The sequence below is a fragment of the Schistocerca serialis genome, chromosome 12 (genome assembly GCF_023864345.2).
Source record: "Schistocerca serialis cubense isolate TAMUIC-IGC-003099 chromosome 12, iqSchSeri2.2, whole genome shotgun sequence".
Lineage (NCBI taxonomy): Eukaryota > Metazoa > Arthropoda > Insecta > Orthoptera > Acrididae > Schistocerca > Schistocerca serialis.
In genome coordinates this window covers 165,503,253-165,527,221 of record NC_064649.1, presented here as the reverse complement: position 1 = coordinate 165,527,221, position 23,969 = coordinate 165,503,253, and the positions used below count along the sequence as shown (strand labels likewise).

Genomic DNA, 23,969 nt, shown 5'->3' with positions numbered 1-23,969 from the left:
AGAGAAGATCGAGCTGGTTGAAAAGGTCTGCTAACAAGGAGCCCCTCGGGCAGGATGCTGGAGAGCCCCAAAGGGGATGGTGGGCATTGAAGTCTCCAGTTAACAAAAGTGGTGCAGGTAGCTGAGCAACAAGTTGCATCATGTCTGCCCTGGTAACGGCAGACGATGGAGTGTAAACGGTACAAATGAAAAATATAAAAGTGGGGAGAGTAATTCGAATGGCAACTGCCTACAGGCCGGTGTGCAATGTGATGGGATCATAGTAAATATCATTCCGGACCAGCAACATAACCCCTCCATGAGCCGGAATACCTGCCACAGGGGGTAGGTCAAAACGCACAGAGGTGTAGTGTGCCGAGGCAATTTGATCGCATGGGCATAGCTTCGTTTCCTGGAGGGCTACGACGAACGGAGCAGCAACTTCAAGTCCTCTCGGTTGGAGCGAATGCTGCGAATATCCCAGTGAATAAGTTCCATCGTAAGAAGAAAACTAAGATGAAAGAAGGGGTCACCTCTAAGGCCGCTGAGGGCCTGGCTTCGAGCGAGCACTGCCGCCGCTATCAGTAGGCGGACAGTCATCGTCCATTGCTTCTATAGGTGCATCGGCCATCTTGGTAAGATGGCCGGGAGGGGGAGCTTCCTCCGCCGGTGAACGGCCACATGGTCGGCTACCAGCGGTGCGGCCAGGCGAAACGGATGACGGCCTGGGGCGGCAACCGCTGGGTGGCGCAGGAGAAGAAATGCGCCGTGGCGGGGAAGGAGAACTGTGCTTCCTATGAGCCTTCTTGGAAGGTCGTTTGGTGGAAGTACTGGTAGACGGCTGGGAGTTCGAGGTACGTAGGAAGTCTGCACGGGACGGTTCCTTCTTGAAGGCCTGACTTCTGGGTCTTCGTCTTGGCAGAAGCTGATGAAGGTGCTTGTGTCTGAGGGGTGATGGGAGGAAGAGGAGACGTCGACCGCGCGATCTTAGCACTGGCCGAACGGACGACCGTGGTGCTGAAGGTCAGATCGCATGTCTGGGTTGCCACCTCCCTGGTAGTCCGAGGAGAGGCGAGGACACTACTGTATTTCCTCGCTGGGAGCAGCGTGGGCTTCCTACTAGCCAATAGCTTGCGAGCAGCCGAGGTGGACACTTTCTCTTTGACCCGAATTCCCTGTATACAGCGTTCTTCCTTGTAGATGGGGCAGTCGCGGGAGGACGCTGCATGGTCACCCTGACAGTTCACACAACGAGGAGACGGAGGTGGACAGTCACCCTCATGGGCATCCCTGCCACGAGTGACACATTTAGACGCATTGGAACAAGACTGGCGAGTGTGATTAAAACAATGACACTGGTAGCAGCGCATCGGTGTCGGGACATAGGGGTGAACAGAAATAACCTCTTAGCCCGTTTTGATGCGCGACGGGGACTGTATACTATCAAAGGTCAAGAAAAGTGTCCGGGTCAGTACAAGGTCATTGGTGACCTTTTTCATGACCCTATGGACAGCCGTCGCGCCCTGCTCAGCGAGAAAAGACTGAATCTCCTCGTCAGTCAATCCGTCGAGTGATCTAGTGTATACCACACCACGAGACGAATTCAAAGTGCGGTGAGCCTCCACCCGGACAGGGAACGTGTACAGGAGTGTGGCCCGAAGCAGTTTTTGTGCCTGAAAGGCGCTCTCAGTTTCTATTAACAAGGTACCATTACGCAACCTGGTACAAGACTTGACAAATCCGGGTATGGCATCTACGCCCTTCTGGATAACGAAAGGGTTGACAGAGGAAAAATCCTTTCTGTCCTCAGATCGAGAAACTGTGAGGAACGGTGGGGCAGGCGGTAGTACTTTTGTCACTGGTGGCTGGTCAAGTTTCCGTTTGTGGGCGGACGTCGAGAGAGGAGAAGAAATCCACTGCGGAGGAATCCCCCACGATTGCCAGCGTCTCCGATAGCGCGCTCCTTCCTTGTGGGGACCCTATCAGAGGGCGCTCCCGCCTTAGGTGAATGTTTACACCTCAGGTCACACCTCCCGAGAAACAGACGGAGGGACCAATCGGCATGGTCAGAAGGTATCAGCTCAGGCAATCACCCCTCCCTGGGCCTGGCCTTTACCAGGGGGTACGTGCGTGCCTTACATGTCTACCCAGGGCGGGGAATTACGTGTTACCCCGTCACCGGCTACACATGGAAGTGCGTGGGTCGGCCTTCAGGTAAGCACAGGGAGGAAGGAAGAAGAGGAAAAAGAAGAGAGAGAGGGAGAGAGAGAGAGGACAGACTGTCTCAAACGCCGAGGCGGAGACCAGAGAAGGCAAGGAGGAGGCAAGGAGAAGGAGGCAAGTAAGACAGTGAGATGGAGAAGAACAAAGAAAGGAACCAACCAAAGGAAGGAAGAAACCAGAAGTGAAAAACCAAATTGTCCGCAAATATAGGTCATGGAACCGTCCGTCTCCGGACGCAGGCGCTAACTACCCCTTGAGGGGGAGGGACTCCTTTTAGTCGCCTCTAACGACAGGCAGGAATACCTCGGGCCTATTCTAACCCCCGGACCCGCAGGGGGGGGATAGAGCGGCAAGTCAAATAATCTGATGGGGTCTGTACCGAAGGTCTTACAGTACGCACACCACATCCATACAATTGGCGTCGTCAATGTGTTGCATAATTATATTTTGCTTTTATGTATTCAAGTATTTATGTGAAGGGACCGGTTGGTAGGACATGTTCTGAGGCATCAAGGGATCACCAATTTAGTATTGGAGGGCAGCGTGGAGGGTAAAAATCGTACAGGGAGACCAAGAAATGAATACACTAAGCAGATTCAGAAGGATGTAGGCTGCAGTAAGTACTGGGAGATGAAGCTTGCACAGGATAGAGTAGCGTGCAGAGCTGCATCAAACCAGTGTCAAGACTGAAGACAACAACAACAACATAATGGTAATAAAATAATAATTACAGTGATAATACTCAGGATTTCGTAGTTTTGTACATGCACTGAATGCCGCTTATGAAATACCGAGTAGAAGGACTGTAACAAACGTGATGTTGCCAGCAGCACATGCATCTTTTTTTGTACTTTCTCATTTGCTTCTGCAAGGCATAAAGACAATCTGTCTCATTAGAAGCTGACATCCAGAAATCTGTCAAGTCACAGCCGAGTAACTTTAACAACACTTCATAAATGAACAATTCAGATTATAGTCTGAGCTGGTATCGGCACCACTGAAATGACTGCATTCCAGCAGTACAAATTTGTACACAGCTTTAAAATTACAAATTTAATCAGTCTTGGTGACAAAATTTTAATGGTGGTCACAGCATTTTTCATATTTGGTGCATTGTCTGTTTGCACCATTCTCAAATGGAAACATTTTGGTTGTTATGCTCGTACTCTTAATTTAGTTGTGCAGGATGCACTTACAAATGTTCAGAAAGTCACAACAGTTTTTTTTTTTTTAAAGGAGGAGCAGCAGTGCAACAGCATGGCTCTTAACATGCCGACAGAACAGTGGCAAAGTAAACATCAAGAAACTGATCCAGGACTTGCCCACAAGGTGGAATTCAACCCTGTTATGTTGGAACGTATTGTTGAATTGTCAGAGGCAGTGAAAAATACAGTTGCCCTTAGTGACGGAAGTTCTGTGGGCCTGTTACAGTCAAATGATGAGTGGGAAATCTGCTCCGCACTCTGTTCGATTTTGAAACCGTTTGAGCAGGTTTCGAGGCAGCTCAGTGCAGAGGAGTACCCAACTGGCAGCTTGGTAAGTGAATAATTTACTTTATTTGGCTCCTGTACGTTCAATGTCATTTTATTGTGTACTTTTCTTATGTGTTGTGTAGTTAGCATATTTGTCTAAATTTTCAGGTTATAGTCCTGACACGTGGCCTTCTGGCAGTGTGTGACGAAATAGCCGAAATGCAGTTGCATGAAGTTTCAATGAAAGATGTTGATGCACTGAAAGAGGGGCTTACAAACCGGTTTTCGAATCTTGAGCAGAGCAAATCCATTACCCTTGCTACCCTGGTTCTGAAATGCCAGCAATTTGAAACGTGGATCCAGCAGACAACACGAAGAAACAGTTAATATTGTTGCCCAGAAACTGGAAAAATGTAGGCCAGTAGGTATTCAGCGTTCACAATCTGTTGAGCCAAATAATTTGGCAACTGAGTCCTTCTCTGTGTGGGGCATATTTGATAAGTTAGTGAAACATGCACAGTCATGTGCTATTGTAGAGGTTCAAAGGCATGTTGACAGCTCAGTTATCAGTAGAAATGAAGATCCTTGAGCATATTTACTGATTTTGTTACCACCACGCCAAACCATTGCAAAAGTAGTCCAAGAGAGATTTAATGTTGTAGCAACTTCAGTTTTTGCGAAGACCCTCTCACAAGGCACAGGACATTTAATAAAAGACAGAAGAACCCACCTCAAGCCATCGAATACAGAAAAACTAATATTTCTGAATGCCAATGGTACCTGTGATTAGACACTGTTGCTGGTAAGTGATACATCATTAGAACGCAGTACATTGTTAAACTGCTCATAATCAGAATAGTTGTACATGAACAAGAATAATTATCCTCTTCAATATGTTTCTTACATGCGTACACTCTGTTGCAGAAAATTCTGGACCTGTGTGAGGTTTGGTTGTGTTGAAAGTTTTTTTTTTTTGTTTGTGGTTTTAGGGCGCAAAACTTCTATGGTCATTAGCGCCCAGCCCGTGACGTAGAAAACAGGAAAAAAACGAAATTTAAAATCAGCAGCAATGGAAACAAAGTCAGAAAATTTGAGAAACTAAAGGCAGAAGGAATGCTTAAAAGTCCACTATAGAAAGGGGTTGGTTGTCCCCCCAAAAAAAAGCTTCAAATGACTGACGTCATTTCACTGTCTCTAATAAACTGTAGAACGCGGTCAGCTGAGCGCGTGTCATCTGCTAAAATCGACGATAGATCAGGCGATAGCTGTAGACGGGAGCGTAACGGATTAAAATAGGGGCATTCAATTAAAAGGTGTCTGACCGTCCACAGCTGAGAGCAGTGGGGACAGAGTGGGGGAGGATCACCGCTTAAAAGATGTCGATGACTAAAAAGACAGTGCCCTATCCGGAGTCGGGCTAAAATTACCTCCTCCCGACGACGCGTTCGGGAGGAAGAGGTCCAAGCGCAAGGAACGGCTTTCACTTCCCGCAATTTATTGTGGGGAAGTGTTGACCAATGCGCATGCCATAAATGAGTAACTTGGCGACATAAACCGCTCCGTAGATCGGTAAACGGAAGAGACTGAAGAGCTGGCCGAGGAAGAGAGACTGCAGCCTTGGCTGCTATATCGGCCGCCTCATTTCCACAGATACCAGCGTGTCCCGGGAGCCAGAGGAACGCCACTGAGACGCCCCCCAGGTGGAGCAAGCGCAGACAGTCCTGAATCCGGTGGACCAGAGGGTGCACAGGGTAAAGAGCTTGGAGACTGAGGAGAGAGCTGAGAGAATCTGAGCAGATTACGTACTGTATCCGCTGATGGCGGCGGGTGTAGTGGACAGCCTGGAGAACAGCGTAAAGCTCCGCAGTATAAACCGAACACTGGTCGGGAAGCCGAAAGTGATTTGGGGTGTCGCCAACAATATAGGCACTCCCTACACCTAACGATGTTTTCGAGCCATCGGTGTAAATAAATGTGGCTTCCGTCATTTGTGCACATAGAGCAGCAAATGCCCGACGGTAAACAAGTGTAGGGGTACCATCCTTGGGAAATTGACATAGGTCTCTGAGCAAGTCGATCCGGGGACGGTGCCAAGGCGGTGCTGTACCCCAAGTTGTCAAGAAGGTTTTAGGAAAGCGGAAGGAAAGAGAATGGAGCAGTTGACGGAAGCGGACTCCCGGGGGTAGTAGGGAGGAGGAGCGGCCTGCATACCCGACATCAAAGGACTCGTCGAAAAAAAGGTTATACGCTGGATTAGCAGGCATGGAAGACAGATGGCTAGCATAACGACTCAGAAGGACTGCCCGCCGATTGGACAGCGGAGGTTCAGCAGTCTCAGCATAAAGGCTTTCCACAGGGCTGGTGTAAAAAGCTCCAGACACTAAACGTAATCCACGGTGGTGGATAGAGTCGAGACGCCGAAGAATAGACGGCCGAGCAGAGGAGTAGACTATGCTTCCATAATCCAATTTCGAGCGCACTAAGGCGCGATAGAGGCGGAGAAGGACCACCCGGTCCGCTCCCCAAGAGGTACCATTCAGGACACGAAGGGTGTTAAGGGAACGCAGACAGCGAGCCGAAAGATAGGAAACGTGGGAGGACCAGCACAGTTTTCTGTCAAACATAAGACCCAAGAATTTAGCGACGTCGGAAAACGGAAGGTTGACAGGACCTAGATGTAAGGAGGGCGGAAGAAACTCCTTACGTCGCCAAAAATTAACACAAACGGTCTTACTGGGTGAGAAACGGAAGCCGGTTTCGATGCTCCACGAGTGGAGGCGATCGAGACATCCTTGAAGACGTCTTTCAAGAAGGCTGGTCCGTTGAGAGCTGTAGTAGATCGCAAAATCGTCCACAAAGAGGGAGCCCGAGACATCAGGAAGGAGACAATCCATAATTGGATTAATGGCGATGGCAAACAGTACAACACTCAGCACGGAGCCCTGGGGTACCCAGTTTTCTTGGGAGAAAGTACGGGAGAGAGTAGTGTTCACCCGCACCCTAAATGTGCGCTCTGCCATAAATTCGCGAAGAAAAAGGGGCAGCCGGCCTCTAAAGCCCCAAGAGAACAGTGTGCGGAGGATGCCTGTCCTCCAACAGGTATCGTACGCTCTCTCCAGATCAAAAAATATTGCTACCGTTTGGCGTTTCCGGAGAAAATTGTTCATGATATAAGTGGAGAGAGCAACAAGATGGTCAACAGCAGAACGATGCTTTCGGAATCCGCATTGGGCTGGTGTTAAAAGACTGCGGGACTCCAGCCACCAAGCTAAACGGTAATTCACCATACGCTCCAAAACCTTACAGACACTACTCGTGAGAGAAATGGGGCGATAGCTAGAGGGGAGATGTTTGTCCTTTCCAGGTTTCGGAACGGGAACGACAATAGCTTCCCGCCATCGCCTGGGAAAGGTACTGTCGGTCCAAATTCGATTATAAAGGCGAAGGAGGTAACACAGGCTATGGGTTGATAAATGCAGCAACATTTGGACATGGATACCATCCGGTCCTGGGGCGGAGGAGCGAGAAGAAGAGAGTGCATGTTGGAGTTCGCGCATGGAGAAAACAGTATTGTAGCTTTCGCGATTTTGAGAGGAGAAAGCAAGATGTCGCACTTCCGCTGCACGTTTCTTCGGGAGAAACGCTGGCGGGTAATTTGAAGAGCTCGAAATCTCAGCAAAGTGCTGACCCAATGAGTTAGAAATTGCGACGGGGTCCACTAAGGTATCATGCGCGACAGTGAGCCCAGAGACCGGGGAGAAACTAGGCGCGCCTGAGAACCGTCGAAGCCGACTCCAAACTTCCGAGGAGGGAGTGAAGTTGTTAAATGAGCTAGTAAAGAATTTCCAGCTTGCCTTCTTGCTATCGCGGATGACGCGACGGCATCGCGCACGGAGCTGCTTATATCGGATACAGTTGGACAAAGTTGGATGGTGACGGAAAATGCGAAGAGCACGTCGCCGCTCACGTATTGCGTCACGGCATGCCTCGTTCCACCAAGGAACTGGAGGGCGCCGGGGCAATTCGGAGGTGCGTGGTATTGAACGTTCCGCAGCTGTGAGAATAACGTCGGTAAAATGTGTGACCTCATCGTCGACGCTGGGAAAGCGACGGTCATCGAATGTCGCTAGAGACGAAAAAAGTGTCCAATCGGCTTGGGCAAACTTCCAGCGTCGTGAGCGCATATATGGCAGTTGAGGCTGCAGTCGAAGAACACATGGAAAGTGGTCACTCGAGTGTGTATCATCAAGGGCGAACCATTCGAAGCGCCGAGCTAGCGGAACAGTACCGACCGCAAGGTCCAAATGGGATAAATTTGCCGTGGAGGCAGACAAAAATGTGGTTACCCCAGTGTTGAGGCAGACTAGATCCGCTTGGTGGAAGACGTCTAGCAATAGTGAGCCACGTGGACAAGGATGTGGAGATCCCCAAAGCGGGTGGTGGGCATTGAAGTCCCCAACCAGCAAATAGGGGGGTGGAAGCTGATCAAGAAGATGAAGGAGATCAGCTCGTGCCATTGGTGTAGACGATGGAATGTATACCGTACAATGAGAGAACGTGTATCCAGAAAGGGAAAGACGGACGGCGACAGCTTGGAAAGGAATGTTTAAGGGGATTGGGTGATAATGGAGAGTATCATGGAGCAGAATCATGAGTCCTCCATGGGCTGGAGTGCCTTCAACAGAGGGGAGGTCATATCGGACGGACTGAAAATGAGGGAGAACAAAGCGGTCATGGGGACGCAGCTTTGTTTCCTGAAGACAGAAGATGACCGGCGAGTAGGATCGTAAGAGGATCGACAATTCCTCAGGATTGGCGCGAATGCCGCGGATATTCCAGTGGATAATGGACATAGGGTGAACAGAAATGGAGGAACGTCACCAAGGGTGCTGTCAACTCAACGACTGCTCAGAGCTTGCGACCGACAGGATGGAATGGCATTCAGTCGAAGGCAGAAGATCCTGATCCATAGGTTGGTCAGGAGCAGCTCCTGCCACCAACGATCGGCCAGTTGACCGGCCACCAACAGTGCGCCTCGGCGACACAGAAGATGGCCGAGGGCGATTTCCGCCAGGTGGTGCTGTAGATGGGGCACGCCTTGGCGGAGAAGGAGAGGAACTGTGTTTCTTCGTAGCCTTCTTGGAGGTATGTTTAGATGAAGGAGGAACCGATGGTTGTGAAGTTGCAGTACGTAAAAACTCTTCACGAGAATGCTCTTTTTTGGAAGACTTGGCGTCTGACTTTTGGGCTCGAGATTTAGCAGAACCCGACGAAGGGTGAGCCATAGAGTGGGCAGGCGAAAGAGGTGAGGTTGAACGGGCGATCTTTGCGCTGGCCGATCTGACGACCGTGGTACTAAATGTGAGATCGCAAGTCTGCGTGGCCGCCTCCTTTGTTGGCCGAGGAGAAGCAAGGACAGCGCTGTATTTTCCTTTCTGAGGCACGGTGGGCTGTCGACTGGCGAGTAACTTTCAAGCAGCAAAGGTCGACACCTTTTCCTTCACTCTTATTTCCTGGATCAGCTTTTCGTCCTTAAAAACAGGGCAATCTCGAGAGGAAGCAGCGTGGTCACCCATACAGTTGATGCAGCGAGGGGATGGAGGTGGACAAGCACCCTCATGGGCATCCCTGCCACACGTAACACATTTGGCCGGATTGGAACAGGACTGGCTGGTGTGATTGAACCGCTGACATCGATAGCAACGCGTAGGGTTCGGGACATAAGGGCGAACGGAAATTATCTCATAGCCTGCTTTGATTTTTGATGGGAGTTGAACTTTGTCAAATGTCAAGAAGACAGTGCGGGTTGGAATGATGTTCGAGTCAACCCTTTTCATAACCCGATGAACAGCGGTGACGCCCTGGTCGGACAGGTAGTGCTGAATTTCTTCGTCAGACAATCCATCGAGGGAGCGTGTATAAACGACTCCACGCGAGGAATTTAAGGTACGGTGCGGTTCCACCCGGACAGGGAAGGTGTGGAGCAGAGAAGTACGCAGCAATTTTTGAGCCTGGAGGGCACTGTGTGTTTCCAACAACAGGGTGCCATTCCGTAATCTGGAACAAGACTGTACAGGACCCGCAATTGCGTCGACACCTTTCTGAATAATGAAAGGGTTGACCGTGGAAAAGTTGTGACCTTCGTCAGACCGAGAAACAACAAGGAACTGTGGCAACGATGGAAGAACCGTCTGTGGCTGAGACTCAGTGAACTTACGTTTGTGAGCAGACATAGTGGAAGGTGAGGAAACCATTGCGGAAGAATCCCCCATGATTACCGGCGTCTCCGATGGCGCGCTCCTCCCTTGTGGGGGCCCTCACCGAGGGCACACCCGCCTTAGGTGATTGTTCACACCTCAGGTCACACCTCCCGACAAACGGACGGCGGGACCAATCGGCACTTTCGGAAGGTATCAGCTCGGGTAATCACCCCTCCCTGGGCCTGGCCTTTACCAGGGGGTACGTACGTGTCCTACCTGTCTACCCGGGGCGGGGAATTACGCGTTACCCCGTCACCGGCTACGCATGGAAGTGCGTGGGTCGGCCTTCAGACACGCACAGGGAGGAAGAAAGAGAAAGGGAAAGGAAAGAAGAGGGGGTCTCAAACGCCGCAGCGGAGAAAAGGGTAAAGAGAAGAGGTAAGGAAAGGAGAAGGACAAAGGAAGGAAGAAGACATACAAGCAAGGAAGAAGAAGAATGCGGTACATTTACAAGCGTCCGTCTCCGGATGTAGGCGCAACCATACTCCCAGAGGGGGAGAAAGTGAAGGAAACAGCCAGAGGTGAGGGGGGGGGGGGGGGGGGGGGGGGTGAAGACAGGGGATGGTGAAGGATGCGGAAAGGGAAGGTATGCAGCCCGGAAAGGAAGGAAGGCCACATTAGCTCGGGGCCCCGTGCTCGCTACGCACGTATCCACAAAAGAGTTGTGGATCCCCTGGGGGGTGTGTTGAAAGTGCCTAGTTACCTCTATGAAAGCAAACAAGACCACGTAACTTTATGATGATTATGAAACACCAAAATGCTCACATATTTTACATTTTGCTAAATTCATGCTAAGAATAATTTTGCCAGAATAAGTTATTTAGGACGTATGGGATATGACTAGGAACATGAATCGGAGCCCAAACATTTTATTTCATTCACTTTGTAACTGTGCAAAGTTAAGTGTTATAGTATATGTTGATCTGTCAAAACAATATTGAAGAATGATATGTTAGTGCAATACATTATAACAGAGCATAATCCTTACTAAAATTTACTTTTTTTGTGAGCCTTTATAGTGTAAGCCCACAGTGTATGACAAACAAGTCATTTATCTTTTGTTGCAGATACTTTTCACTTACTGCAAGTATTTCACTGTGTTTTCTTTGTCAATCTTTTGATGCTAGAGATGTAACTCACATTTATGCCAGTCTTGGAAGTGATATCAATGGTCTTTGTTATCATGTTAGTTTCTGTTTGTTGGAAACACAGATTTAGTTTTGTTGATACATGCACAGTAATTAACAATTTAATGCTTCAGAGACCACATTTTTAACCAGAATTTCATCATCACCCACTACTACATTTAAATCTTATAGATCGTCAACTATTTGTTCATTCATTTGTCTACAGAAAGGTGACAGAGGAACAGGTCATACTGGTAGCAATATGTCTGTGACTTGGATGGAGCACAGTTACTGATTTGATACCATTAAGGCACAAAGCTTTGTAATGATTAAAATGGTGTGTGAATGTAAGTTATTTCTGAAACATAGCATTTCTTTATACTAAAACCTACTTTAAATACTGGAAGTATTATCTTTATCACCTCGACTTGGATTATCATTGACTGACTGTCCTCACTTGAAAAATAACAGGCATACTATCTAGAATATTACATGAGCTTAGGCTGAAGGAAAAAAAATTCTATGTATGTAATAACAGTTGATTATGTGTGATGATGTAGACATACTATAATCTGTTGTGTGATATCTTTTACATAATAAACTTTGTGAAAACATGTTGATCAAAACTGGAATGAGCAAAGAATACCAACCAAATTTAAGACCAAAAAACCAGAAAGAGCCATGACCAGCGGTGGAACCCATGCAAGTTTGGTAGTTTGAAAAATTTGTTCCAAATGCAGTGATTATTTTCGTTTTTTGTTGTTGATTGTAGATATATGTACATGTACGTTCCTGTCTCCTGCTAAAAATGAACCATCCCAACTAGCAAATTTTGCTCTGTTATTTAGAACTTTTAATTAATGCAATTAAAAGAGCCACCTGCACTTTGAGAGGACTAAAACTGTTGAGATTTTATTACTCATCCAATAGTATGTGGGGCATGTGAAATGTTGTACAAGTATGAGCAAAACAAACATGTACAAATGTTTCATGTAACCTGACGAGGCGAACCCAAGATTCAAGGAGGAGGGGAAGGATCCCTCAAGACTGCAACATAAAATATTTAACATGTAGCAAAACAACTGCACACAGTTTTGAGGAGCTGGTTTTCGTTCAGACCGTGGGCCAATGCCAGAACGCAAGAGAAGTTTCCAGCTCAGCAAATGCTCATTTTTATGAATTTGTCAGTAAAATATTGTAGATAAATACCAAAAGGAAAATGCTTCCTATAACACAGATCTTTTATTAAAAATGTGTCGTAATAATGCAAGTTGTAACTTTTTTAAATATTTGCAGTCTGTGTAACTTTAAACACTGAATTAAGTATGTGGAAGAAACAGCTTGTCTACATAACAATGTAACTGTATTTACACCAACATTATATGATTTAATATTTACTGGCAATGCCACATGTAAAACCATAGATAAATCTATTTGAATTTCAACAGAATACAGTAGCTTCCACCACATATTTGCACACTTATAATTTACTGAATTCAGAAGGATGTAGGCTTTAGTAGGTACTGGGAGATGAAGCAGCTTGCACAGGATAGAGTAGCATGGAGAGCTGCATCAAACCAGTCTCAGGACTGAAGACCACAACAACAATTTCCTGAACAGCTTCAGGAAATGCCATCTGACTGTGACCATGAGCACACATCCCCTGCAATAGCCGCTCACTGCTCACTGTACGCACTAGCATTTCCCGAGACCACTTGCTAATGCACTGCTAAGGCTCTTACAAAGCTAAAACTGAAGAATTTAATGAAGTTTGTTCCTGCAGTTGCAGGTAAGTTCACAGGGTGAGAATGTACCTTTCCAACACCCAGTGTCTTTCTTTGAACCAAATTAAGAGCAAGGGCTGCAGACAAGTTTATTAGAAAGATTAAATTTGGAGATGAAGTTTAACATTTCAACTTGGGTAAAGACTCCTATTTCAATGTGAAAAAATTTAATATCTGTTTTATGCATATGTTATTCCCTAAATGTAGCTGTATTTTGAAGGAGGTGGTGACACAAAACCGCTGTGAATTGTTCAACTTGCTTGCTCCAATCCAGTCACTTGTTACATAGGGCCTATACATTTTAAACTTAGTTGCAATTCCTTTTCCAGTGCCTGAGACTTCATACTGGCCTCACGATCTAGGTGTTCGCCCTTAAACTTTATCTCGGCAGGATTACTGAAGTATTAGTTGGTCTTTATGTTAACTACACTATATTTAAAACCAACTCCAATAACCTCACACTCAAAGTTATTAGCAACTTACTTTACGTATTAAAAAATAAATCTGCCTGAGTGGTTTTAACACTTGTAATATGCCTCAGCTTCGGACTTTTTTTTGGTGGTTTTAGGGCGCAAAACTATGGTCATTAGCGCCCAGCCCGTGCCTTAGGAAACAGGAAAAAACCGAAATTTAAAACCTGCAGCAATGGGAACAGTCATAAAATTTGAGAAACTAAAAGCAGAAGGAATGCTTAAAAATCCACTACAGAAAGGGGTTGGTTGTCCCCAAAAAAAAGCTTCAAATGACTGACGTCATTTCACTGTCACTAATAAACTGGAGAACGCGGTCGGCTGAGCGCGTGTCATCTGCTAAAATCGACGATGGATCAGGCGATAGCTGTAGACGGGAGCGTAACGGATTAAAATAGGGGCATTCAATTAAAAGGTGTCTGACCGTCCACAGCTGAGAGCAGTGGGCTCAGAGTGGGGTAGGATCGCCGCTTAAAAGATGTCGATGGCTAAAAAGACAGTGCCCTATCCGGAGTCTAGCTAAAATTACCTCCTCCCGACGACGCGTTCGGGAGGAAGAGGTCCAAGCGCAAGGAAGGGCTTTCACTTCCCGCACTTTATTATGGGGAAGTGTTGACCAATGCGCATGCCATAAATGAGCAACTTGGCGACATAAACCGCTCCGTAGGTCGGTGAAGGGAAGCGACTGAGTAGCTGGCCGAGGAAGAGAGACTGCAGCCTTGGCCGCTATATCGGCCGCCTCATTCCCACAGATACCAGCGTGTCCCGGGAGCCAGAGGAACGCCACCGAACCGCGCGACCACTACGGATGCAGGTTCGACTCCTGCCTCGGGCATGGATGTGTGTGATGTCTTTAGGTTAGAACTAGTTAAATCTAAGTTCTAGGGGACTGATGACCTCAGAAGTTAAGTACCATAGTGCTCAGAGACCTTTGAACCATTTTTGAACTTAATGCTTTATTAAGATGGACTACCGTCGTGATGTTTCTGTAGTAAGCTGAATTTAATTTGTATTGGAAAATGCAAATAAAATATTCACTTTACTATTAGTTTAATTTCTCTTTGACGATTACTGTTGCGTTTAGTAATCAGCAGCTGAATTTTCTTTCACGATATCTACAACAATCTGACAATGCAACAGTTGTTCACAAATTCTACGCCAGTAGAAACCTACTTGTTTTAACGATGTCATTAAACCATAGTAGTTGCAAGGAATTGTCGTCTAGAAATGAATTGCCTTGACGGTTGATCGATCAAGAGCGGGAAAGGTAATATTTTACGAATGTATGACGAGAGTGACAAGTGCTTGAGAGAGGACTTCCGTATCAATACAAGTGTCTGATAGCAAAGTAGTCTCTCGATCTCCTGGATAGTTTTGTTTCTCAAGTCAACAGAATGAGTTATCATGCAGTAGCACAGGTGATGTAGTTTTGTTGCTCGACTTTCTTACACTGCGACCAAAAGGTGTCTCAGTTGTTGACAAATTCCAGCTGTGTTGCGCACACCCCTTGGGGCAGAATTCGTAGTCCATAACACTTATGGAGCTCTGAAATGTAAAATATTATGTTCACAATACTCTTTGCTCTAGTCTACGTCTTTTGGTGGGGCTCAGCCTTTCATTTCTTCGTAGGAAGTCAGCGATAAAGGCATCATAACGCGTCACCAGTAACAGTACTGCGTAGGAATGCTCAATGAGCGACCTGATGACGTTCAATAATAGGCACTACGTTGATTTTTGTTGTTTCGAATTAGAGCATGCAGTACTCCTACACCAGACTTCTGAACTTTGCCTGTTGAATGCAAATGTCGCATGATGGTAAATTGGTAATCTGTCACATACATCAGTAGTCGAGACTTCCTTAATGTGGAAAATCATTCATGCCAGAACGATCTTTGGGAAAAATACGCCAGAAAAAGATATTCTTGTTTCAACAAAGGCACTCGCTCCACGCACAGTTCACATCTTTCTAGCTGCCTCCTCTACATTCACCCCTCTGTTACACCAAAAGTAAGCATTGTAAAATTGAGTTGCAAGTGGAAAAAGGAGTAACATCTGCAACACAACGTTTAACTGTAGTTCATGATTTTCAGGTATGCAAAATCCTATGCTTAACTGCAAGATGATAACTAGAACTTCAAATTCGAAAATGACAGTTGATATATACACTGAGAGCGTGGCGCCGCGTTCACCTGGGCGGCGCCGAATTTCGGGCGGCGGGTGGCGTCTGGCCGGTGGCCGCTGCAGCGCCAGGAAACGCCCGAGCGTAAGCTGTTGTGATCGCGACGCAGCCACGAGCTGTACTGCGGAATTGTTTCTGGAATACTTGTTACTGCGGGTGGTAGAATCTTAAGCGAATTGTCTTCGATGTTCAATCACTCATAACTTTAGACCGAAATGTGATTAAAAAAAATCAGTTGGACGCGAACATGCGACCCTGAAGTTTACAATGCACGACGGTTAGCGCAAGACCACGGGCTTACTCCAGCCGTATCGACTCGGAAGTAGACAACACTTCCTCCCAACTCTTCCCCATCTTACAGTGTTGCCAGATTGTGCAGATGGCCGGACTTGGTTGTCAGCGGCGGTCAGTTTTATTGGCCACCTTAACTGAACGACTCGGACTTAGTCTCTGTGGCGGGCGGCTGGCGGTCAGTTTTTATGTCAGACTGTACATAGAACTTAATGAATCCATTTCCTAATACCAGTTGGAAGAACGCAGTAGCGCGCGAATACCAGAAGACTGTATTCCGTGCAGAGCGAAGAAGACTTCGTTCAATGCTGGAAGGTTTGTGTTATCAGCAAAGATCGAGGCATCCCACTCTTATCATAGCCAGGACTCTCACGGACACTGAATTCAATCCCGTCGATTAATAGGAACACTGTTGGCAACGAAACTGTCCTCCACAATACTTGAAACTTCCCTACACCCAGAGCAAATCCCGTGGATATGGTCACCCTCAGGCAATTTGGATTACCCTCTGTTGTGGCTTACCAACAGAAGTACAAGGATAGCGTACCAATAGCGACAAGAAAGGAGGATTCTTATTTCTGTTTTTGGCGCCCTTCATGCCTCCATTTATTGCACCATTACACACGCACATCATGATATATGAGACATTATAATTGCCATATTGAAATTGTTATGACAATATGTATCACAAAGGGCACACACAATGGAGTTTAAGAAATTACAATGGCACATCAACTCCGCTATGACAAACGGTGTGCACAATGAAGGCCGCATAATGCTACCAATGTAAGAAATTAATATACTAGCATAAAATTAACTAAAAAGCCTAGAAGGAAATGTTTATGAGAAGAACACAATGGGGCCGCAAGGGAGGAGGCAACACAATACTTAACTCAGGTGCACCAAAACAAACAACGGACACCAGGCCGCGCCAGCAACGGACACGTAACGCACGCAACTACTCTCTCCGGTGCGGTTCCGCGTGTTCCACCCAAGTAACAGCTACCTGAAACATTTTAATACTTTGAACACTACACCAGTGACCGGCAAATTAAAAAACAATAACATGACAAAAATACAGTAATTTAAGAAAATCACATATGACAACGAGCTTAAGGTCTTTCGGTAATTAACAGACTACGAAACAGGTAAAGGGGAATGTGCTACTATTAAATCTTCCGTAATTACACTACTAAATTTGTCAGTACCCAAGTTGCAATTAACGCAACAAGAATTAAATCATTTAAGTGATAATGGTACTTCAAAATAATAAAATCATTGCATGATACAGAGGACCTAGAATGGCCCGATTAGTGCTCCCCAGTGAAGCAGTTCACACAAACGGTGCTCCACGGCTCCGAGCACGCAGCCCCTTACAGAATGCAACACAACCACAGCGACCCGGAGTACTACCAGAACCACCAGGCAGTAAACCAAAATCGTACTAAGCCAAAACAAGGACAGACTTTTAAAATAACGAGACCTAGCCCGGGCCGGACAACAGACCAAATGCCGGGAAATCGATAAGAAACCTCAGCCAACTTAATACCAAAAGAACAATTTATGAACAATATGCAAAACACGAGACCTCTCAGTCCAAAGGCTTCCCTTTAGTCGCGAAGGTGGCTCCGACCCGCCTGCTGAGGTGCCAAGCGTCGTACGGAGTGCCGAAACGAGCTTAACCTTCGTTAACGGAAAGCGGAAGCACCGCAAGACAAAATAAACCCCAATGTAACTGAACAAGGCAAACTAAGGAGTGCCACTTTAAGAGTATGCATTTGAAGATCAAACATTAAGCACCCAGACTAACGTGCCACTGAACGACGCACTTCCATCACCGGCGTCTCGTAGAGTACGGAGAGCAGCGTAGCCCATCGATATACATCCGTGGGACGGTCAACGAGGATAGCAATCCCAGCGACGGAGAGAGAGGAGGACGAAATGACATCCCGCCGCACATAGAAGGTATTTCAAACTCAGGCTCGACAAAGTACAACAGGCGAGATTTTGCTCCCCTTGCGAATCAAGTTAAACGGCTCACCACGCTGCTGTCCACACTGTTAACCGCAAAATCACGGTCCGGCCTTCCCACTCTGCGTCCAGACGCAAACAACCCCAGCCGAGCCGAACTGTCTCCACGCCAAGGCAGCCACCTCTTCCCTCCTCACACGCCTCCAGCTAAGATCCGACCACAAAACACACCCAGGGAGATGTGTCCAGAAACGTATATATATATATGTATGTATATATATATATATATGGGATATCACCCTCAACAGCATCGCAACAGGCCGAGGAAGAAGTGGTGTCTGCTCAAGTGGGGCAAATCTGTGACTGGTGCGGAAACACAGACAGGCATATGTGGCACCTGTTGATACGACGTGTGCAAGTATCAGCGTCCCTTCGAAACACAACAGTTACCAAATACACTCTGGAGAGATGACGTAGATGGCAATACATATACGAAGGTTACAAAACTACTACACATCTACACACGTAAGTGCCTGGCAGAGGGGTCATCGAAGCACCTCCACAATAATTCGTGTTTTCGGTGCTCTGTTCGAGATTGCAGTAGTAAAGAACACCTATATCTTGCCGTGCGAGCTCTGATTTCCCTTATTTCATTCTAACGACCTTTTTCTCGCAATGCTGACGTAGTGGCTGCGAGGTTAGAGGCGCCATGACACGAATCGCGTGGCCCTTTCCGCCGGAGGTTCGGGTGTTTGTTGTCCATACTGATCCGAGCACGGGGTTCACAACCCGAACCACACGCCACTGTTAAGCACTAATGAAGGACTGGGTCCCTTACTTCGACTGCACGTAATTCATTAAGGTCAATCCAACACATTTATGTCAAACAACATAAATGAAGTTACATCTGAATCTGTCTTTTTTTAATCTGTTTGATATCAATTTCAATATCAGCTGATTTAGTGCGTGAAGCGCGAGTTAAGCCAGTAACCAGATAAACTAAACAATTCTCCATAATTCAAAAGAAACAAACAAAATGAATCAATACACCCCACTGACAAATATCCAAAAAACCTTACAATACTACTAAAAAGAATATACACTGAAGTGGGGAGCAGTCTTCACCTGACAGAACTCTTCAAAATGAGTTCAATAACATGCGTGCCCCAGAAAACAGCGAGACATTAAATAAACTTCATTTCATGAATAACAAATACTCATTAACATTACGCCACTCCTGTTTGAACTGCAGTGTCCCAAAGAAACAGGTGCTAATTCTGAAAGAATATATAAAAAAGAAATTGTTTAAATTACAGCATTAAGGAATTCCAAAAGATGTCCAATCGAACACAGCCCCCTTTACAGTTGAGCTACAAATCTTCCCCCTTTCTAGGCTGAGCCAGAAACACAGACTGCCACAGAAATCTTACAGGACACCCGGAAGCAGTAACAGACAAGGGGGTCGGCACCCACAAATAACACAGGCTGAGAGTCAGGCTGGGAGCACATCCTACGAGAACTCGTCCACACTACGCTCACCACAAACTGCAGACATTCCGGCCGAACATCCGCTCGCGGTGGCTGCCAGAAGGAAGAAGCAACCTACCTTACGCCCGAGCCACTACTCCGCCAGTCTCACCGGCCGCCCCAAACCGACTGCCTCTCGCCGACTGCCTCTCGCCGTCCCGCGCGCCCCAGCCGAAAAACCAAAGATGCTCATGCCCGGGGACGCGCCAAAGATAAGCCGATCGCTGATCGACCAGCCATCAGGCTCACGTACACAAAATTACGCTAACTAGTGTGTAAGACTAGCGACCCATGACCTCAGCAGTTTGTGTGTGAATTCCTAAGGGACGACATTGATCAATATAGGGATGTTCAACAGTCAACACAACATCCCAGTGGAACTCTGAAATTGACACTAACACATTTTCAATCAGCAGATGACTACATTTGGTTACAGAGTATTATCCAACTCGTTCTCCCCCCAGACATTCGCCTTACTGGTGTGACACTTCCTATTACAACAGATAAAAGTATTTGTGCATTATGTGTTTGTATCATGACTGTCATCCAATTTCACTGACATCCCTCAGTTATGAAATTATACGATGCACTCTGCCATAGGTCTTGAGCTGGACCGACTACATCATTGTATGCATACTCTATGCTAGGCAACCAACGATTCAAACTCCCTGCGTGTGCACTGTGTACTCATTGACGATTTAAAGCAACACCTTTGTTGGCACATGGCCGCTAAACCTAACGAGAACTAGATCAAGATGAAATGCTTGTGTGAAAAACCAGCGTACTGTGAGTCGCCTATTGGCTTGAGGGAGATACGCACTGAATTTGTTGCATGTCAAAAAGCTTTATTTGGTAAATACTGTACACGTAATTAGAAGAAGGGAATCCTTTTGCTTATTCAGGGGGAGGGATATCACATACACGACATTCAGTGAAAGCGGTAGCACCGTCTTCATATTTGACGATGTTACCGTGGAAAACAAAGACCAGATTCGAAAATATTTCTGTTTCGGTCGTCATATGGGTGCTGATTTATTTTCTCTAAGTCATATTCCAGAATCACCAAACAGCTTTTTAGGGATAACACAAACCTCATTATAGCCTTCAAATAAGACAACTTCAATTTAAAACACATTTACCTAGCACATGTCGGAACGAACGTGTCGTTCAATGACTTTGTAAAGATATGCTCAGATTACTGGAACCATTTACAGTATGGGTGTCTCACTGATAAAACAAGAAAACCTGAGTGACAGTAGAACAGGTGAAACTTTCAAAAGAACAGGGAATCAGCGATCATAAATCGGTTACTGCATCGATGATTTCAGCCGTAAATAGAAATATTAAGAAAGGTAGGAAGATTTTTCCGTTTAGCAAAATTGACAAAAAGCAGATTTCAGAGTACGTGATGTCTCAACACAAAAGTTTTGTCTCAAGTACAGATAGTGTTGAGGATCTGTGGACAAAGTTCAAAACCATCGTACAATATGCATTAGATGAGTATGTACCAAGCAAGATCGTAATAGATGGAAAAGAGCCACCGTGGTACAATAACCGAGTTAGAAAACTGGAACTTCACACCAAACAAACATAGCCAAAGCCTTGCAGACAAACGAAAATTACGCGAAACGAAATTTAGTGTGAGCAGGGCTATGCGAGAGGCGTTCAATGAATTCGAAAGTTCTATGTGCTGACTTGGCAGAAAATCCTAAGAAATTTTGGTCTTCTATCAAAGCGGTAGGTGGATCAAAACAAAATGTCCAGACACCGTGACCAAAATGCTACTGAATCAGAGGATGACAGACTAAAGGCCGAAATACTAAATGTCTTTTTCCAAAGCTGTTTCACAGAGGAAGATTGCACTGTAGTTCCTTCTCTAGATTGTCGCACACATGACAAAATGGTAGATATCGAAATACACGACAGAGGGATAGAGAAACAAACTCGCTCAAAACAGGAAAGGCCGCTGGACCTGATGGGATACCAGTTCGATTTTACACAGAGTACGCGAAGCAACTTGCCCCCCTTCTTGCAGCGGTGTACCGTGGGTCTCTAGAAGAGCGTAGCGTTCCAGAGGATTGGAAAAGGGCATAGGTCATCCCCGTTTTCAAGAAGGGACGTCGAACAGATGTGCAGAACTGTAGACCTATATCTCTAACGTCGATCTGTTGTAGAATTTTGGAACACGTATTATGTTCGAGTATAATGACTTTTCTGGAGATTAGAAATCTACTCTGTAGGAATCAGCATGGGTTTCGAAAAAGACGATCGTGTGAAACCCAGCTCGCACTATTCGTCCACGAGACTCAGAGGGCCATATAAACAGGTTCACAGGTAGATGCCGTTTTTCTTGACTTCCGCAAGGTGTTCGATAGTTCCCCACAGTCGTTTAATGAACAAAATAAGAGCTTATGGGCTATTAGACCAATACTGTGATTGGAGTGAAGAGTTCCTAGACAACAGAACGCAGCATGTCATTCTTACTTCGGAAGATTTCTCTCAATTGAGAGTGATTTTAGGTGTGCCACAGGGGAGTGTCGTAGGACCGTTGCTATTCACAATATACATAAATGACCTTGTGGATAACATCGGAAGTTCACTGAGGCTTTTGCGGATGATACTGTAATATATTGAGAGGCTGTAACAATGGAAAATTGTACTGAAATGCAGGAGGATCTGCAGCGAATTGACGCACGGTGCAGGGAATGGCAATTGAATCTCAATGTAAACAAGTGTAATGTGCTGCAAATAGATAGAAAGATAGATCCCTTATCATTTAGCTACGAAATAGTAGACCAGCAACTGGAAGCAGTTAATTCCATAAATTATCTGGGCGTAGGCATTAGGAGTGCTTTAAAATGCAATGACCATATAAAATTAATCGATGGTAAAGACGAAAACAAAGGAAGTGGGTTACAGTACACTTGTTCGCCCTCTACTTGAATACTGTTCAGCAGTGTGGGATCCGTACCAGATAGGGTTGATAGAGGGGGGGAGGGAGAGAGGGAGAGGGAGGGAGGGAGGGGGAGGGAGGGGGAGAGAGAGAGAGAGAGAGAGAGAGAGAGAGAGAGAGAGAGAGAGAGAGAGAGAGAGAGAGAGAGAGAGAGAGATCCAACAGAGAGCAGCGCGCATCGTTACAGGATCATTTGGTAATCGCGAAAGTGTTACGGAGATGATGGATAAACTCCAGTGGAAGACTCTGCAGGAGAGACGCTTAGTTGCTCGGTACGGGCTTCTGTTGACTCTTCAGTGAAGGTATGTTCTCGAAACTTTAAGCAGTATATTGTTCCCCCCTACGTAGGTCTCGTGAAGAGACCGTGAGGATAAAATCCAGGGATTAGAGCCCACACAGAGGCATACCAACAATCTTTCCTTCCACAAACAATAGGAGACTGGAATAGAAGGGAGGACCGATAGAGGTACTCAAGGTACCCTCCCCCACACACCGTCAGGTGGCTTGCAGAGTATGGATGCAGATAACCGTTGCCCGACTCCAGATGTCCAGGGTGACTTGCCTCCCCACGTATGCCAGGGAATAGATGCATCAGCAGAGTGATCCCTGTGTGGTCAGCGGACCACAACTAAGAGGGTACTTGTGGCCCCACCACAACGGACTGGCTACCTTGCTCGATATCAGGTGCAAGCAAGCAAACAGGTCGATTATCAGAATAGAAAGTGATACCGCACAGGTGATGGAAATGTACACACCCAGGAGGGTGACTGCAAAACAGTTGGAGAACGAGCAGAAGTGCAGATCCACATTGACAAAGCTCATGATTGGTCTCAGTGCATGATGGACACAATGCACCTTGAAAGGTCCCCTTCCCCAGTTGGCTCGCTCTTCAGGAAAAATGTTGAAAAATGGAGGTGAGACCATCACACAGACCATCACACAGACCATCACACAGACCATCACACAGACCATCACACAGACCATCACACAGACCATCACACAGACCATCACACAGACCATCACACAGACCATCACACAGACCATCACACAGACCATCACACAGACCATCACACAGACCATCACACAGACCATCACACAGACCATCACACAGACCATCACACAGACCATCACACAGACCATCACACAGACCATCACACAGACCATCACACAGACCATCACACAGACCATCACACAGACCATCACACAGACCATCACACAGACCATCACACAGACCATCACACAGACCATCACACAGACCATCACACAGACCATCACACAGACCATCACACAGACCATCACACAGACCATCACACAGACCATCACACAGACCATCACACAGACCATCACACAGACCATCACACAGACCATCACACAGACCATCACACAGACCATCACACAGACCATCACACAGACCATCACACAGACCATCACACAGACCATCACACAGACCATCACACAGACCATCACACAGACCATCACACAGACCATCACACAGACCATCACACAGACCATCACACAGACCATCACACAGACCATCACACAGACCATCACACAGACCATCACACAGACCATCACACAGACCATCACACAGACCATCACACAGACCATCACACAGACCATCACACAGACCATCACACAGACCATCACACAGACCATCACACAGACCATCACACAGACCATCACACAGACCATCACACAGACCATCACACAGACCATCACACAGACCATCACAC

At 46.5% G+C, this 23,969-nt stretch overlaps 1 protein-coding gene across 1 annotated transcript in view; it reads left to right on the top strand.

Moving 5' to 3' along the window:
• Nucleotides 1–23,969, top strand: part of LOC126428021 (uncharacterized) — a 121,018-nt gene that overhangs the window by 72,370 nt on the left and 24,679 nt on the right. Inside the window, exon 3 of the mRNA XM_050089901.1 lies at nucleotides 3,439–3,738. Coding sequence (XP_049945858.1) covers nucleotides 3,439–3,738 — 300 coding nt within the window. The remainder of the gene's footprint in view (nucleotides 1–3,438; nucleotides 3,739–23,969) is intronic.